This window comes from Sturnira hondurensis, unplaced genomic scaffold, assembly GCF_014824575.4.
Source record: "Sturnira hondurensis isolate 20B ecotype Veracruz unplaced genomic scaffold, ASM1482457v3 Scaffold0000648, whole genome shotgun sequence".
In the NCBI taxonomy this organism is placed as follows: domain Eukaryota; kingdom Metazoa; phylum Chordata; class Mammalia; order Chiroptera; family Phyllostomidae; genus Sturnira; species Sturnira hondurensis.
Genome location: NW_028073279.1, coordinates 11,052,472 through 11,072,014, shown reverse-complemented (window position 1 = coordinate 11,072,014; position 19,543 = coordinate 11,052,472). Strand labels below are relative to the sequence as shown.

Genomic DNA, 19,543 nt, shown 5'->3' with positions numbered 1-19,543 from the left:
GCCACTCGTTTGTCACTTGGTCCACAGCATAATTGGATTCTGTAAAATGTATGTTTAATTTCTGTTATTGCATAAGCAAGGCATAATTTATTGGTTTCACTAAACTTCAGAAGACATTGCTTCCACATTCTGGCAGTTGCTATTTACATATTTACTTTTTGCCGGGTTTAGTGGTGCTCGCTGATGATAAAATGACAGGCAGTATGCTCTTCCTGTCAGATTGAAGTAGTGCAATACATTTTTCATGGGCAAACTGTAGAGTGTAATTGTGTGTTTGTGAAAGTAATTTTATCACCAAAAATTAAATGACAGTCTCATCACTTTATAAAAATTCTGCTTATACAAGCATATTTGATTATGCAAAAGTTAATCTGTCCTGTGCAAACCTATGTTTTAGTCAATGAATATCAGTCTGGCAAACTGTTACTCCCAGATTTTTTTCAGCTATTCTACATAGAAATTGGATTGTAAGCAATGTAATAATAAGGTGTTTTTTGAATTACTTATCTTCTGTTTTGTCCTTGTAGATGACAGTTTGATTTACATGGATCCTCATTACTGCCAGTCTTTTGTAGATGTCAGCATAAAGGATTTCCCTCTTGAGGTACTATGGGTTAAGAGCTGTGTTTTTTTTTAACCATATGAAGCAAATTGTAATTATTGAGAGATGTGCTAGGCAGCTAAGTTTTTATGGTATTACAATTATAGGTTAATAATCAATATTTACTGATTTAAAGACCATAACCCATAATATGATCAAAGATTAAAATTTTTCTTGCTGAATTTTAATTTATGGTATACTTTCTTTCCCATTTATCTTTGTCTCTTAACTGGTTAGGTACCTTAGCCCCACCAAAGTAATTGAGAAAGGTTCCAAGTAATTTTGTAGATATACAGCTAAACAGTACTGAAGAATAAAAATCTTAGGATGTTAGAAAGAAAGGAGGGAGAGAAGGAGGGAGGGAGGGAGAGAGGGAGGAAGGAAAAAGGAAAGAAGATGATGGAGTCGTGTTAGACTGACAAGCTGATATAAGGAGACTATCTGCTAAATTATTTTGCTACAAGCCTAGTAATGAAATCTTAGCCTCTACTTAAGAAGTTTTTAAGAGCTTAGTTGGATTTCAAATTTTTGTTTTAGCATTGATTTCATAACAACTTCTCTTTTATGCCAGTCATTTTGTGATCCAGTATTTAATTCAGAAAATTTGAGAGTCCATAAGTGAGGCATGTAATTATTTCATTGTTTGGGGTTTTGTTTTCCCAGTTGATGCCTTTCCAGGCTTTTAAACTAATTTTAGTCATTTGAGTGTCATGGTTCACTAATTCTCAAGGGCTTGGCAACTTAGAATTGTGGTTTAGTGCTGGTTTAGTGCTTTGTTTTAGTAATGGCTTGCTAGCTAATAGTAATACCTAAAAGTATTTAAGGAGTAGATTATGAAAACAACAACTAAGAAGGGTGGAAATGGGAGGGGGAGTATGGGGGGGTTGGGATGGGAGTAAAAGACAGAAAACTGTACTTGAAAAATAAATAAATTTAAAAAAACAAGTGAGTTATTAAAAGCTTTTAGTAGGGTGATAGTGAGAATGGAAAAGAAGAATTGATTTTAACAGACGTTGTAAAGTAAAACTAGGTGAAATTAGGTAGCTTCTTAAATACACAGAAGTATTTATTTCTTATTTATTGGGATGCCAAGAGTACCTCTGCTGTCTGGATAATTCTTCTGGACAGTGTTTCATTTTTCTCAATTCAGGGATTTAGCTTAGATTTTTTATTGCATAGCATCATTTATTTTCCTGTGATAATACAGTATACAAATTACAGCAAGTTGTTTATCTTTGTTCAGAAATATAATTTTACTTTTTTCTTTTAATCACATTTTAAGCTTAACGTGCTCCAAGTGGAGATATTTTAAATATCCTATACTACTAACCATCCTTGCCTTGCTATGTTGGTTGTATGTTTATATGCTGTGAAATTTTGCAGTTGATTGATGTAATAAATTACATGCATGTTCTAAACCACCCTTATACCTCAATTACTAAAATTTTTTGAAAACAACTTCTTTGTGATAAATACTTCTTTTGGTCAATACTTAGAGCAATTAAAACCTTAGATTTTTTTATTTAATTCTAAGTAAATCATTGCTATAAATAATTGAAGTGTGTGCCCTGAATTCTGATTGTGAAAATTTAAGAAAGTAGTATCATATCAGAGTATATAAAATTGAAGGAGAGATGTTTCAGATTGTACATATTTCATTGTTCTTACAGTGTGGAATTCCTGGAGTTCTAGAGTTGAACTTCTAAAAATTTGAAACCAAAGCAGACCAAGTTATTGCTTCCTTTTTAGGTTATCATTTATTGAGCTCTTTCTATAAACAAGACACTGTCCTAAGCACTTTTTAAAAGATATTATTATTACTTTAAAGCTTTTATTTATTTATTTTTAGAGAGAGGGGAAGGGGGAAGAAAAAAAGGAAGAGAAACATTGATGTGAGAGAGCAACACTGACCTGTTGTTTTTTGTACGTCCCCAACTAGGGACCTAGACTGCAGCCCAGGCATATGCCCTGACCTGGAACCCAACCAGCAACCTTTCAGTTCTCAGGCTAGCGCTCAATCCACTGAGCCACATCAGCCAGGATTATTACTATTATTTTTTAATCCTCGGCGAGGACATGCTTACTGATTTAGAGAGAGGGGAAGGGGAGGTGATAAACATCTATGCGAGACAGAAACATCCATCAGTTGCCTCTTACACATGCCCCGAGGGGGGACCAAACCATCAACCTAGGCATGTGTCCTGATAGGGAATTGAACCTCCAACCTTTTGGTTTATAGGACTGTATTCCAACCAACTGAGCAACACTGGCCAGGGCATGGCCAGCACTTTAATTAGAGACCTTCGTTGAATTCTTGTTCTGACTTGTAGCTCCAAATACTTTGATTAAACATATTTGTATTGAATTTTAATTCTTGTGACACTTTCATTATTGTCTGTAAGTTTAGATAAAAGAATCCACTATTCCAAATGATGAGCCTAGAACAATGCCTGGCATTTAGTAGGTGCCTAATAAATTATTTGTTGAGGCAACAAATAAATAACATATTGAAAAAATTAAATAAATGAGAAGCGACTCACCGTGGCCAGTTTTTTTCAGAAACATATGTAATTGTCACAGAATTATGTCTAGTGAACACTCCTTAAAGTGTATGTGCTATTCTTATCAGTGGTCAGAATTTTAAAAATCAAAAAAGTAATGAGTGCATAGTTCAAAGAATTATCACAAAGTAAACATAGCCCTGTAATACCACTTGGGAAAATATTTAAAAATCTAACTTGTTCTGCAACAAACAGAAATGATTCTGAATTATAAATTAATGTTGGTTTGACTTCAGAATCCTCTGGGTGAACAACAGAATGTAATTTTAAGTTTAAATGATATAAAATGCCTCTCTGTAATACGAGTCCTCGTTACCATGTAGTACACCTATAGCAATTTCTGTTTTTAGTGATCACAGATCTATATCAGCATTTTTGTGAGTAATTGTAGTTTTTTCCAGATATCAAACCAACCATGATTAACAGTTTAGTGTTACTACCTATGGTGACTGAAGTAGTACTGAGAAGTAGCACTGAGCCTATTCTGGTTTAGTCCTATTGGTTCTTGAATAAAAACTGTAATCAATGCTTTAGTATTACCTAAGATGCCCTTGTATGTGAGTTAAAATATTTTTTTGACATTGTACAAACTTTGGTCCTTTTTCCTTATCTCCAGGCAGAAAAAAACAAATAAATCTTGCTTACTGGCTTTGGAAGGAGTTAGGCAAGTGATGATTTTTAGATACCTTACATGTAGAATAACTTTTTGTAAATAAGACCTAGAACTTTCTGTGCCTCATATACCAATATACTCCTGTATATTGTTAACTAACAAGCTTACTTAAGTCTTCTGTTCCTTTCCAGGTATTTTTAATATCTCCTTATAAATAAAACACATGAAACATTATTAGAAAAAGTCCAACTAAGACAATGCTTCTGTTGGCTAGTGCCCTGGAGATTCCAGGTTAGCTAGGTCGGATCTCACTCTATAAAGTGTTAGCTAAGCATTTTGGAAAGGCCACGGTTTTGAAAACACCTTTGTTTTGTCTGCATCTACCTCCATGATGTTGTATTTGAATCTTCTATGCGATTGAACGATCCTTAAGGGAAAAAAGTCGCTTGAATATGCGTTTAGCCAGTCCTCTGAAGATAGTGTGGGGTGCTCATTGGATCACTGGGATGGAGTGAGAGAAGCGTGACTTCGATTGATTCACCAGGAACATAGCAAATATGAAAGCCTGTGTTTTCTCACATTGTGGTCGCTGGTCTCAAGGTAAAATCCCTTGGTCTTAGGCATTGAATGTAGGGAAATTTCAGTTTTATGAGTTCAAATTTGGCATAGATTATTTCTTAACTGAGTTCAAATTTGACATAGATTATTTCTTAACTGAGCTCGCTCTGTAATTCAAATATATAAAATATACAATAAAGATAAATATAGAATAAATATCAATATACAGTAAATATCCATACCTGTCTGCCATCTGCCCAGTTTTCTTCCTCTCCCTTAAGCTTGTTAATTTTTGTATATCCTTACAGAATTTATTTGTGTACATTTATAAACACATAGGAGCACGTGTTTTTATGGTCCTCCTTTTGTCCATAAACATCTTCTCAATACGTGCAAAAAAGACTTAGTGGCATCAGTGATTTTCAAGGGCAAAAGCATTTAAGAAGTTCTTCTTTTTTTAATCTTTGAAACCAAGTACCAGAACGTGGTGGTGAAGAAAAAGAAGACTGGAGGGATTCACCTTTTGTTCTGCCCCTTTCCCACCTTTGTATTTTCTGAAGATCCAGACTCTACTCAGAGCCACGTCCCATCAGCCAGGGCGAAGGGGCTGGAGCGGCCTCCCAGCCCACTGACAGCTGGGGCACTGTGACAGCTTGGGGCACAGTGAGCTCATGGGACAGGAGGATTGGCAAGGGGGAGGCAAGGCCGTAACAGAACAGTTTTTGTCTGTGTCCTGGGTGGGCATAAAGAACTTAATCAGAGCCAAGTAGAAGAGAGTGTTGTAAGAATATGAAGTTATATACTAATTGTGTCCATCGCTGAAACTCTTTAGCTGACGTCTTTTCATATCACTATGGAAAATTTTTTTAAAATTAAATTCATTGGAGTGACATTGGTCAATGAGATGATGTAGGTTTCAAATGTACAATTCTGTGACATATGATCTGTATATTGTACTGTGTGGCCACCACTATGGAACATATACATAAATCTGTGCATTTGTTAAAAAATCTTAATATCCTTATTAAAGGGTTTATAAATTTAAAAACTCTAACAAAACAGACTAAATTGCACTTTCATAGAAATGGCTAGCTTGGTTCTAAACCTTGTATTAGCTCACTCATATCCTTTTCAGTGGCACATTTTTTCTTTCCTTCTGCCAGTTTAGAAAGGCACCTCACTTCGACACACACTCTTCTGCAGAACGGCACCAAGGCCACAGAAGGTAGAAATCGGGAGAATTGAGTGTACACAATACTGGCTGGCTGTCTTGGAGCTTGGGAGAGCAGGAAGGACTGTCTGCATTGGATAGGCTTAAAACACCTTTTGAAAATCATGTTTAAGTTTTGAGAAAAGCTAGGTAGCAAATTTTAAATTAGTAATATGCTTGTATGTACGTTAAGTCTATCAAATCAAAGTAAATTAATCCTAAAGAACTTTTAAATTACAGACATTCCACTGCCCTTCTCCCAAAAAGATGTCCTTTCGGAAGATGGACCCTAGCTGCACAATAGGGTTTTACTGTCGAAACGTTCAGGACTTCAAGAGAGCTTCCGAAGAGATCACCAAGGTACTTTGATTTAAAATATTATAATATTTGTAAATGACCTAATATTTATTTGCGATAGACTGTGAAAAGACAAAATCTGTAAATTATGATACCATTTTAAAACTGCCCCTTGAATGTTAATGTAATTAGAAATATTGAACCAGAAAATAAAACTATTTGGGTATTCCTAGCCTTTGGTACTGATGAAACCAGCTCTCCGGTGAATAGTCGAGAGTATTGATGGAACCACTAGGTGGCACTGTTGAAATACAAATCCATTTGCAAATGGATTAGGGTGTCTGTGCAAGCAATTAGGTTATATTTTATTTGAAGAGGATTTTAAAAGGACAATACCTTAGGGGGTAGAAAAAATTAATGAAGTATTTGATCAAGGCAAATCGTGCATTATTTCTTGTTAGTCCAAGTGCTTCTTTGATTTTTTTAAAAAGAGAAATGGTATTTTTGGATTTCTCAGAACTGCTTTATTAAATGAACTGTGTTGTTACCTTCCAATAAGCTTGTCTAATCTGATCTATTCGACTTATAGGATCTTTGAAATAGGTTTATTTAATTCCTTCTCATTACCTTTAAACTTCTGTATTTTTCTAGTCCTTGAATATAGTACTGCTAAATATTAATTGAGCCTCAAGGATTGTCTATCTTTAGTGCTTTACAAAATAAAAAGATTACTTATTGGAGAAGTAGGCATAACTCGGTAGGTCTCTTTATTAGTATCAATAGCTATAGGTTATTATTTTATGCGTAAGTAAAACCAATACTAGAATCCCTTTTGGAAATTCTTGAGCTGAAATATAATTGTACCTTATTACTGCTTTACTTACAATAATTTTTTTTAGGAAAATGGACATAGTGGGTTGAAATTTTATTTGTATACTATAAAAATAAAATGAAAACATTAAAGAAAAGGTTTCGTATAAACTATGTTTACTTTACTTGACCTGCCGTGTGAAAGGGGAAATTGTGTAACAGAGTCATGACAGAAACGTGACTGAGGAGGGGAGCGGACGAGGTGTGGAGAACCTTTCCTCATCCCTCGCTTCCCAGAGCCGCTGTCTCTTCATTCTGCTTGCACCCTGGGAGGCCAACTGAACCTAACGAAATACGTACTCTACCTCTTCTGCTCTTTTATTACTTACATTGACAATATCTGTATATTTTAGTTTGACAGTTCTCTGTCTTTATGAAGTGTTGTCTATGTGCTGCAACACCCAAGTCCAGACGGTGTTATAATACATTGATACTGACGAACAGACACCATTAAAGGGTTCCATTTCGCTTTCCTACTAATTTATTTTCTATCTACGTTGAAATAAGTCAGTGTAGAACAGTAAAGCAGTCTACTCCTAGAATAGAAGCAAACCAAATTATTATTACCAGGTCAAAAAGCAAGAATCACAAATGAGTTACATGTTATTTTCTCGTTAAAAACAGGTGGTTTTGTGGTTTTTATACTGATAGTTATAAGGAATTTTATACTGCAGTCATCCTTAGAAATCATTGCTCTTGATGCACCAGAGTAATTAATACACAATATTGAGGCAAAGAGAAGCCATGTTGGAATATCATTTGGAAGTACTGAGAATTTTGCTAGAGTCAGTTAACTTTGCTTTAGCAATAGTGTTGTTTTTATGTTAATAGCTTTTTGTAGCAGTATCAAAAACTCACTTTGTCAGTTAATAACTTGTTTATTTGCTTTTGTTTGGAAGGCTATAAGTTAAGCAGTTTTCCTTCTTAAAAATGGAATTTGGCATTTTTAGCTAAATAGTAATTTTTTTCACTTTACAAATAAAATTATTTTTTCTAGGTAGGATGTATTTTAAGTTTTCTAACTTTGAAAATGATACTAGCTTGTCTAGATTATAATGCTTAATTTGTAATACTGTGTGATTTTTAACTACATGATTTTTAAAAAATTATAAAAATTGTTAAATTAATTTTATGTTTTGCAGAACTCAGCTCAGCAAGTATCTGGGTAACTGTTATATTGAAAGTATAAAATGACCAAGACATAATCCCTACTTTTGAACAAGGTCTAAGACTTCTGCCCTCAAATAGCATTTACAGTTGAGGAGGGGGAATAGACATACATTACACTGGGCATTATAAGCATCTATACAGAAAAAGAAATAAATTGATAGGGGAAGGTAGGATTTTGAATTGAGTGTGATGTTTCAATCAGGTTGAAGTTCTTTATTGTGATGGTTTAAGCTTAATTTCTGTTGGCTTAGGGAGAAGGAAGGATGCTTCAAGCAGAGAAAATAAGAGGAAAGGCACTAGAAAAGGAAAATGTAGAGCTTGTCAAGGGAAAGGCAAATAGACTAATTTGGTAGGTGCCAAGGATGCGTACAGGGCAGGATTGTCTTCGCTGCCTGAATGTCTAGGGGCGTGGCCTGGGGGCCTCCATATCTGACAGTCCTCCCAAGCGGTCTTGCATACAAAATCCAAGAACCACAGGTGTAAGACCTTGCAACCAAAAGTGGTACTTGATGATCTCAGGTAGCATTGGAACAAATATTTTAATACTAGGATAAATATTTTAATGCTTACACATTTATTTATATTCATATTAGAAAATTATAACCAGAACATTGATCATGTGATTTCCTATTTACTATTAATTTTTACAAGGCTATTTAAATGATGGAAAGGGAAATATTAATTATGATAAAGATGGGATACTTAGCAAAAGGGATGAAAAAAGGTACATAAATGTCCAAGGCTTGGGAAGCACTGCCGGAGGGAACAGTGACTAACAAGGCTGGAAAAGGCGGTAGGAATATTCGAGTCCTGAAAGCCATGCTTAAGAAGATTGTGCTTTGCAATATGTTGATTTTATTTATCTCAAACATTCAGAAATGCGGAGAATAACGTAATAATACCCATGTGCTAACATTGAACTTAAGAAAAAAAATTACATGTATAATTGAAGTATGTTACCCGTCCCCAATCTTATTCCTATTCTTTCTTTCCTGTTGTAACAGCTATCTTAAGTTCGTATATAATACTGTACTTTATTTATGGCACCATAAATAACATATATTGTTTAGAATGTTGCATTAATAATACGTTTATGTGAAAATGTGTATATGCTGCTACAGCTAGCATTTTCATTTAATAGTGACCTAGAGATTATCTGTTTCTATACATGTTGGTTTAGGTTATTTATTTAAACTACTGAATAATGAGTAGTACATTCTATAATGTACTACTTTTTACTTAAATTTTCTTCCATTGTTGGTCATCTAGCTGATTTTATTTTCTAATTACAAATAATGTGTACAAGGATATTCTTTTTAAAAAAAGATTTTATTTATTTCATTTTTAGACAAAGGAGAAGGGAGGGAGAAAGAGAGGAAGAGAAATATCAGTGTGTAGTTGCCTCCTGTGTGCCTCCTACGAGGATCTGGCACGCAACCCAGGCATGTGCCCTGACAGGGAATTGAACCCACAACCCTTTGGTTCACAGGCTGGTGCTCAATCCACTGAGCCACACCAGCCAGGGCTACAAGGATATTCTTGTACATATCTGTGCCCGTGGAACACTTTAATTAGGATTACATTAGATACACTAGATGCGTTACAGTGGAATTGTGGGGTATTAGGGTATATATATTTTTAGGTTTTCCAGAATTGTCGAATGTTCTCCAAAGGGATCATACCAAACAGTATATGCAAATTTCTAATGTTTCACATCCTTTCAATACTTGATATTGTCAGACTTTTAAAGTTTTGACAAATCTTATGCGTATGAATAGTATCTCTTTGTAGTTTTAATTTTTATTTCCCTGTTTGCCAGTGAGACTACACATCTTATTAAGGTTTATTGTTCCATTTGGTCCCTCTTTTGAGAATTTCTTGTTCATTTCCTTTCTTTATTTTTCTTTAGGGCTATTTTTTTCATTGTTGTTCAATGACAGATGTCCCTTTCCCCATTACTCTCTCCTGTCCTACCCACCGTCCACGTCCCACATTCAGTCCTCCCCACCCCGTTGTCCGTGTCCATGGGTCCTTTACACATGTTCCTTGACTTGCCCCTTCCCCTTGTTTCCCCATTACCCCCCCTCCCTCCCCTCTGGTCACTGTCAGGTTGTTCTTTATTTCCAGGTCTCGGGTTCTATTTTGCTAACTTGTTTGTTTTGTTGATTAGATTCCACTTACAGGTGAGATCCAGCGATACTTGTTTTCACCGCCTGGCTTATTCCACTTAGCACAATCCAATAAAATGTATAATTCTGGACACTACCCCTTGTTGGCTTCATGCAGCTTTATTCTCCTAGGCTGTTACTTTAATTTGTTAGTGGTATCTTTAATTTTAATTAAATTAGTAAAACTTTTTCTTTGTGGCTTTTAAATTTTGTATTAGAGAAACCTTTACTAACCAGTGACCTACATTCTTCTACATTTCTTCCAAAAGTTTTATAGTTTTGTATTTAGAACTCGTATATGTACTAAGGTATGAGTATCCATTTTTTTCAACCTGGTTGCAGCATCGTTTATCAAGAAGCCCAATGTGCTTCATTGGGTTGTGATGCCTTCTTGAAACACCTAGACGAGGACAGAGCTGTGTGAGTGGAGAGGAAGGAGCTGTTTCGAGAGGGTGAGAGCAGAGTCAATAAGACCAGACAGCCACTTGGACTTTGGGGCAAGTGAAAGGGGGAGTTCAAACACAAGTCTGTTTTACATCTAGGTATGTAGAAGAAAAAATTAATAGTTCACTAATGTGATCATTTCTTTAGTCAACAAATATTTGAGTGCTCTTACCCCAACCACTCTGCTGCAATTGCTTTTCCGGGTCACTTGACCCTGGGTTGCGAAATCTGTTGGTCACATTTTAGTCTTCATCTTACACATCCTAATGTTAGCATTTGAGATAGCTGAGCACCCCCGGTCTTCCAGACATCTTCTTCATTTGGCTTCCGGGACCTAAACTGCTGTGGTTTACCTCCTTCTTTACCAGGTAGTGCTTCTCAAGTCTCCTTTGCCTGCCCTTTTCTACGGCCTCTTATGGCGGAGTACCCCAGCGCTTAGTCTTCAGTTCTCATGTCTTTTTCATCTTGGTGATCTCATTTCGTCATGTTGCCTTAAGTATCACAAATAAGTCAACTAAAACCAAGATTACATTATTAGCCCAGACCTCTCTTCCAAATCTTAGATTATATATGCCCAGCTGCTGTGCATCATCTCTTATATGTGTGATGTATAGATTCAGAGTCAAATTTCTTATTTTCCTTTAAAGCCTGTTTCACTCACAGTTTCCTTTCTCTCATTTGAAGGCAGACTTATCATTCTGTTTGCTCAGGCCAAAGCCTTGGAGTTATCCCTACTTTCTGCCTCTCATGCCCCATAACCAAATATATGTCCGAAGTATATCTAGAAGCTGCCATTACTGCAATTAGTTTCCAGCCCCCTCAGTCCCTCAGAACATCAGCACTGTTCTCAGTTCAGCTGAGAACTGATCCTTTTAACATGTAAGTCAGATCATCCACTCCTTTCCTCAAAAACCTGCATTGATTTGCTAGTTTACTTAAAAGTGAAAAAGTCCTTATGAGTCTCCAAGGCCCTGGATGAGCAGTGTCTCCATGTCCTTCCCCCTTACCTCCAACTCTGGTCCCTGTTTTGTCTCTTTTTCATTTTGCTTTAGGCATGTTGGCCTCTTTGCAGATCCTCTAGCTAGTAGGCAGGCTCCTGTCTCAGAGCGATTGCACATGAATGAAATGCTTTTCCCTCAGGCATCTGTGTGGCTGATGTCTTCACCTCCTTTAAGTCTTGGCTTAAACATGTCTCCTTCTTAATGAGGCCTAATCTGACCACTTTGTTTAAAAATGCAGTCCTCCCCCACCATTTCCTCTTACTTAGATGTTGTAATACTGACATTTTCCAACTAAGAAAGACGAGGCAGACTAGACTAACTTGTCCAAGATCATACAATTTATAAGTATCAGCCAGGTTTTGCCTGGGACTGTCTAAGTTCTGTGGTCCGCATTTGAAATCCTTACCGTATACTAGACAGATCCATAGGACTTTGCAGAAAGGAGTGCTCACTCACTGTGGATCAAGATACTTACCTTTGGAACTTGGGCTTAAATTTGAAGGATGGATAAAGTTCCTATAACCAGAAAGCAAGGATGGAGGACAGCTAGGTGATAGAAACAGCATGAGCAGAAACACTAGTGTAGAATGTTATGGGATGTTTATGATAGAAGTTTTGAGGTAGAATGTGTAAGGGAATAGTGAAACTTAGATCGCTTGTTAAGGTGGTGGACTAGGGCCTGTGTCATCCAGCTTCTGGGTCCCACTCTCCTTTTCCTCTGCCCCTGAGCCATGCTGCTGTCTTTCAACACGCGGAGTGTGCTGGCATCCTCGGCCTTTGTACTGCCTGGGCTTCTTCTTTGCCTGGAGTGCTCTTCTCCTAAAACTTTTATGTCTGACTCATTGTCATTCAGGTTTAAGCTTGGCCTTTTCTGACCACACAACCTACAGAAATCCTTCATCCCTTCCTTACCACATTACCCTCTTTTATTTTTATTGTGGTTCTTTCTGAATGGTGTGCAGGCACCTTTAGTTACCTGTTTAATATCCACCTCCCTCTCTCTTTTGCTAAGAGACTCCTGATTTTATTGGGGGTAACAGTGTGTCCACCCAGATACTCAGTTTTCTTAGTCTGCCTTGTATGTAGACACTGTTTGCCTAGTGATATAGAAGTGGCTGTGTGCTGGGCATTTCTGGAAAAGCGTTTGCTCTTCTGATGAAATAAATAGTAGCTGTAGATGCAATGCTGTCGTCACTCCCCTTCCACCCACCCACCTCTGCATTGAATGCACACTCAACACCTGGCGTTTCAGCTCTCTCCCTTTCCCTGCGATCATGAGGGAAAGGCCAAGAGAATTCTAGACTGTTTGACATTAATTAAGTAAGGTAGCAATGCCATACTTTTTTGTTATGTGATTTTTAAAAAAGTCCTTTTATTTAAAGCCATTATTGTCTTTTTATTTTGTTTTTGTCACTTGCAATAAAAACCATCCCTAATTAATATATATTATGTTAGCAATGACAAAAATAGGGAAGGGAGCTGATTTTGGAAGGAAGAAATGATAATTTATTTTGGTATTATCACTCCGAGTTGATACTGTAACACACCCCCGCTTACTATAGTGGTTAAAATAGGAGCAGACTGCTTAAGCTTAAATCCTGCCTCTGTCATTTACTTGCTGTGTGAACTTGCATAAGTCACTTAACCTCCTCCACATTTCAGTTTCTTCATCTGTAAAACATGGATGTTAGCAAAGGCTAATAGTGAAATGGTTGAAACTGAGAGTAGACAATACTTTTAAGAGAGAGGATAGAACATATAGAGTAGTTATAGGATCAATAATTGATTAATATGTACATTTTGGAATATGGGAAGGAGTGGAGTCAATGAAGAAGGTAGAGAAGAAATAGTATAGAAAATAGGAGAAACAGGAAAAGGAAATACTACAGAGATCAAGGGAAGCAATGAAAGAAATGGTCAGATGTGTTGATTGCTGTTGAAATATCAAGAGACTAGTTGTTACTAAATAACTTTTATTATCTTTTTTATGGTATTTCAGTTGACAAATGCCCCATGTCATATAGATAATCTAATTTGGGATTTTTTTTCATACAGATTTTTCTATTATCCACTGTGGAGGGACTTTAAGGTTTTGACAGTGTATCCTTTCTTATAATATGAAAATGAAAACTGAAGTTTTCACTTTTGATATAAATTTTCAGAATCAAATTTTAAAATCGACAGTTATTTTTTATAAAAAAAAGAAGCCTGAAGAAAGATTCTTACTGTGGTGCTTAGAGCTATGGAGAACATTGGAAAGACATGCTGATAAGTCAGTGAAGTCTAATAGTCCACTGATTTGTTATCAGTTTATCTCTTTTGGTTGTTGCTGCTATTGTTAAATCATCTTGGGAAATTAATTTAAATCCTTTGGGTCTCAATTTTCCCATTTTTATTTGTCCTAAAATTATTTTTTCTCTTTATATCATGTTTATGTGCTGATATGTTATCACTTATCTTATTGCTCAACTCAGTTGCCCCTCAATATATGTATTTTTAAGAATATTTTATTTCTTTATGTTTAGAAAGAGGGGAAGGGAAGGAGAAAGAGAGGGAGAGAAACATCAATGTGTGGTTGCCTCTCACGCACTCCCACTAGGGACCTGGCCTGCAACCCAGGCATGTGCCCTGACTGGGAATCGAACTGCCACCCTTTGGTTCACAGCCCTCACTCAATCGACTGAGCTACACCAGCCAGGGCCAATATGTGTATTTTTAATAGACTTTGTTTTTAGAGCAGTTTTAGGTTCATAGCAAAATTGAGTGGAAAATTCTGAAAGTTTTCATGTGCTCCCTTCTCTTGCAGTCAGTGTCCCCACCAGAACACCGATGAACCTGCACTGACATGTCATTATCACCCAAATGTAATGATAACTTACATTAGGACTCACTTTTGGTGTTGTGTACTCCATGGGTTTTGACCGATGTATAATGACATGTATCTACCATTATAGTATCATTCAAAATAGTTTCCTGGCCTTCAAAGTTCTTTGTCTCCACCAATTTTTCTCTCCCTCCATGCTAACCCCTAGCAATCACTCTTTTTACTGTCTTTATACTTTTGCCTTTTCTAGAATGTCTTGTCATTGGAATTATATTTAATGCAGCTTTTTCAGATTTGCTTCTTTCATTTAGTAGTATGCACTTAAGGTTCCTCTATCTCTCTTTATGGCTTGATAACTCATCTCTTTTTTAGGCTAAGTAATAATTTAGTGTCTGGATACACCATAGTTTACCCATTCACTCACTGAAGGACATCTTTGTTGTCTGTGTTGGCAGTAATGAAGGAACTTGCTCTAAGCATCCATGTGCAAGTTTTTGTATGGACATAAGTTTGCAACTCAAATGAGTAAATCATAAATATATATTTCACTTGGTAATCTTTAAAAGTATTTTGAGCACAAAAAAGCTAGAAAAATGATAATTCTCAAAGCTTACATCAATAAAATATGCATTAGGAGGCCTTACCTTTCAAGTGAATTTGCAAAAAGTAAGTGAATTTTTTAATTAAAGGCTAAAGGGTTCCTTTCTGACATTTTGCTCTGGGGTACAGATTTGAATCTTAGCTGATGAGCAACTAATAAACCTAAATGACTTCTTTCATAATCTTGAACACAAAGATGAAGAGATGATAATGTTAGCTCTGCTGTGTTGATTTGAAAATGAGAGGCTGATAACTGCTCATTAGGTACTGGGTTTTTATAAGTGACATTAAATGAATATAAAATGGCAACAGTTTTGGACTGTAGTCCAGCCACTGGCTGTAAGTGACACTGACCGATGAGATGCCCTCTCTCTTTTATTTTTCAGTTTGCACATTTTTGCCCTTTTTCTTTGTATATTTTTTTGGTAGAATATAAATAAAATAAATTTGAGCAACATATAAATTAGGAGCACAGAATGAATTATAGGATCTGATTTATATCACATCTGGTTTTTTAAGTACTTCATTGTTTTTAAATGGTTTACTTTTATTCAATTAAAATGTATTTTATATTAACTCTCCCATTGAAATGTTTGAAATTTAACATTATATCCACATGCCAGGTATACATATTTAGTTTAGCCATGTTTCAAGAGAATCTGTAAATGTAATATTTAAGAATTTGATTATCCTTTAGTTGAATATTGACATTTGATAAAATTTGGTTTTTACCCCAGAAATTAATCTTTTAAGAAAAGATTATATTTAATTGATTGTGATGAAAGATGTACAGTGTGGGCAAAAGTAGGTTTACAGTTGTGAGTTCATGAAACATAGAGTTTATTCTTGTATTATTATTTATTAATTGAATTTTTTTTCATATGAATAACTGTGAACCTACTTTTGCCCATCCTTGTGTATGTACTCTTGGTATTCTTTCTGACATTCTTTGTAACTCTCATAAACTTTTCAAAATCCTTCTTATAGTTTCTGGTTACTTATGGAAACATTGAATTTTATCAAAACATCCTTCATCAGAAATTTAAATGTATTTTTTAATGAAAATCGCTCATTTTTTAAAGGAGAGATTTAAAATAGTTTAGAATGGGTTGTTGGCTTGTCAATGGACACCAAGTTGACAGAGGTTCTGAAGGTTGCCAGTGTCCCCACAAAACGCCCCATGTAGCTTTTTTTCCCTGCTGAATGATCTAGTGTGACTCTAGAAGGTGGTATGTAATGTGTAGACTACTACTATTTATGGATAAGATTACTATATATTATGTTGACTAGATTTTTGCAGAAATATTTTTTCCAATACAGTGATCCTTAGAAAGACCAAACTTAATTTTTAGAAGTAACTTTTTATTATTGCTTTTGGTCATCTTAAAAATTCTCTGAGGTAAGGAGGTTGGATATCTGTTGCCCTGTTTTATAGACGGTACTAGTGATTTGTTGAAGGTCACGTCAAGGTAAGTCGTGGAACTGATATTAGAATGGATCTTCCCACTGGGTTAATGCTTCTTTCTCTGGTGCCACACAGTCTTTTATAATATTTTACTATAGTCAGTTATACCACTTTGTTATGTTGTCTGCTACTACTGAAAGGATATAAATATTAACTCTTTACAGTAAGCCTTCAAACTAATGTGACCTGAACACTTACTTTGGGGGGGTGGGGGGATGGTACTTAGTTTTTGATGGCTAGTCCAAATGGAGAAGCAGGTATTGAACTATAAATAAACTATACAATGGTCATCAATTTTCTCTTTTAGCCAGAACATTAAAGCAATAGCACTGAATAAATGTAAATGAGAAGGTAATGAGAAATTCAGGACTAAAACATTAGATTTTGTCATGTGGTCAGTCCTACTGTGTACTCTTGGATAAAGGGTTTTTCTATACTTTCTGTTACAGATGCTGAAAATTTCTTCTAAAGAGAAATACCCCTTATTTACTTTTGTAAATGGTCATTCCAGAGACTATGATTTTACATCTACTACAACCAATAAAGAAGACCTTTTCTCAGAGGATGAAAAGAAAAGATTAAAAAGATTTAGCACAGAAGAGTTTGTTTTGCTTTAAAAAATAAGCACATTTGCGCTTGATGAGAAGAACTTGAAGGGGGAAAATGAAGAACAACAAGTATATATTAAACTGGCTTATTTTCACAAATGTCTTAATTTTATATGTTCTTTTAAAAAAGAACATTTGAAAATATACAAGTTTTAGGATATTTTTCTGAAAGAGAGATGATCTAATGAATCTTGATTTCTAATAAATAACAAGTGATTCTGGCTGCATTCCTATTTCACTAAGATCTTCTCATTACACTACCTTAACAGCAAGCCTTCCAGTCTTTTGAATTCTTCCACCTGGGGCCACTAGTGTCCTGAAGGTTTTGTGATACAGGCCCTAAATTGGGATTACCAAATAGTTTCAAAAGCTTCAGTGTATACTAATGACCAGAAGACCAGAGAGTGACTTCTGTGCTGCCTGGTGTTAATACAACCAAGAGATACTTTTGGATGTATCTTGATATATTAAATAGTAATTGTTAGCTGTTATATACATACAATTATATAAGCAGACTTGTGAATTTAGGTAATATTTAGCAATATGATATATAATGGCTTCTCATTTTTCTTGCTGTTTAACTTTCTCTGAGGAGTGAATATAAAGCATTGGTTTTTCCCACAGACTTCAAGTTTATGTTACTAATAATAGTGGCGTCCAATCAGATCAGATAAAGGCAATTTTAACATAGGAATGGTATTTGTTTCTTATCTTAAAAATTAAATTTTATGGGAATTCTATTTACTACCCAGTTTTAAAATCTAAAGATAAGTACCGAGAAAGATACCAACAGATGCTCCTCTATGTGATTTTTGTTATTTGTATAAATCAGTGTAGTGGTGTTTAGAAGCTGAGGCCATCTATAAGGAAAGTCTGCCTTAAGTGTGTTACATGTTACTTAAAGGCAAATTTGTGATATAAGAGTACAGGAGTTATTATTGAGCCAGGATTCTAAAATAAATACTTTAATAAAGATATGAGAACATAAAATACCTTTGTTTTGGTTTTAATGGGATTATTTTAATCCTTTCTTTGAAAAAAATCATTGTCTCCAATGAGTTCTCTTTATTTGTACTAAAGGCAAATCATATTGTTGCTCTGAAAGGAAAATATTTATTTTATGGAGCTTCCATGTTTGATGCGAAAAGGTGACTTATAGAGGCGTGAAATTGTGCATCATTTAAAGTCATCACTCTGTTCCATCAGAAAGCCTATTGGCTAGGCTTAGAGTTGCGTGCAGAATGCAGACGGAGGGTGGGCAGCGTGCTCCATTGTACCTGATGAGGCAAATTACGTTTGGCTTTTCCCAGTGAGGATAGTTTATTGAATTGAAATAAATAGTCTGAAATCTAAAATTTTCATTTTATCTAGATAAGATTTGAACAAAATAAGTCCAGTCTGAATTTTCCTAGAAGGTCAAAGCAGTACAGGAACAAGAAGCCAGTGGTATGCCCAGTTTCATCTCAATTATTGCAATTTGTTGTTTCTACATACCTGCAGAATTCACAGAGTTCTACAAGCACCTTGAATAAGAGGGCCCATGCCTTCCAGTGAATCAGAACTAATTGTAAATGATCTCTTACAAGAACTCTGTAAAAGCTTAAAGTTACATGCTGAGAACTTTCTGTTCTCAGAATATTTGGGGATCATTTTTAAGTAAGATACTGGAATGAAATAAAATTATACCTGGACAGAATAAATGTGAGAGGAGGCAGAAACGTCCTTTCCATTGAATTATGTTGAAAATACTCAGCCCTGACTGTTGTGACTCAGTGCATTGAGTGCCAGCCTGCAAACCAAAGGGTTGCTGGTCTGATTTCTAGTCAGGGCACATGCCTGGGTTGTGGGCTAGGTCTCCAGTAGGGGGCACGCTGAAGGCAACCACACATTGATGTTTCTCTCCCTCTCTTTCTCCTTCCTCTAAAACAAACAAACAAACAAACAAATAAATAAATAAAAATTAAAAATAAAAAAATAATGTTTAAAAAAAAGTTGTGATAATCTTTTATTGGAAAGGCAGTGACGAAACTATGTATCATAATTAGAATAGAAATACTGCATATTCTGGTTTCAGACTTTGTTTTGAACACAGATTTCATTTCAAGTTCTGACAGCTAGTACAGTCAATAAGGCTTATGGACAATTTTTTTTCAGCCTGGAATGAAGGAAAGTAAAAGAAGTAAAGATTCTTAGATGGGTGTTCTGTAAGAGTTATGATGGGAGGACCCTCCTTTTGGGTATCGATATTAAGATACTAGATTTTGCCATTAACATTTTAGAAATGAATTTTTAAAATGCTTGATGGGACTTTTGATGGTGAGGGTTTCTTTTCTTTTTTCTCCCTAAGACTTGACACTTTGAATCCCCTTTAGTCAGTGTGTTAACCCACCAGCAGGCGAACCAGAGACTCATCATTTGCTGAATGAATGAATGAAAAGATCCTTTATAGTGTAAGTATATCTGAAAGAATTTCCCTGAGGTATCGATTTTTTCCTGTTTTTACATTAAACCAACCCCATTAATTCTGTATTAGTGAGAAGATAACTTCGGCGA

General features: G+C 35.5%; 1 protein-coding gene across 2 annotated transcripts in view; it reads left to right on the top strand.

Moving 5' to 3' along the window:
• ATG4C (autophagy related 4C cysteine peptidase) overlaps positions 1-17,980 on the top strand; it is an 83,245-nt gene extending 65,265 nt beyond the window's left edge. Inside the window, exons 9-11 of one of the 2 annotated variants that reach the window (XM_037043499.1) lie at positions 528-604; positions 5,784-5,903; positions 16,832-17,980. In XM_037043499.1, coding sequence (XP_036899394.1) covers positions 528-604; positions 5,784-5,903; positions 16,832-16,999 — 365 coding nt within the window. In that variant the 3' untranslated portion in view covers positions 17,000-17,980. The remainder of the gene's footprint in view (positions 1-527; positions 605-5,783; positions 5,904-16,831) is intronic. The other variant, XM_037043491.1, reaches the window with a different exon arrangement.
• The last annotated feature ends 1,563 nt before the right edge of the window (positions 17,981-19,543 follow it).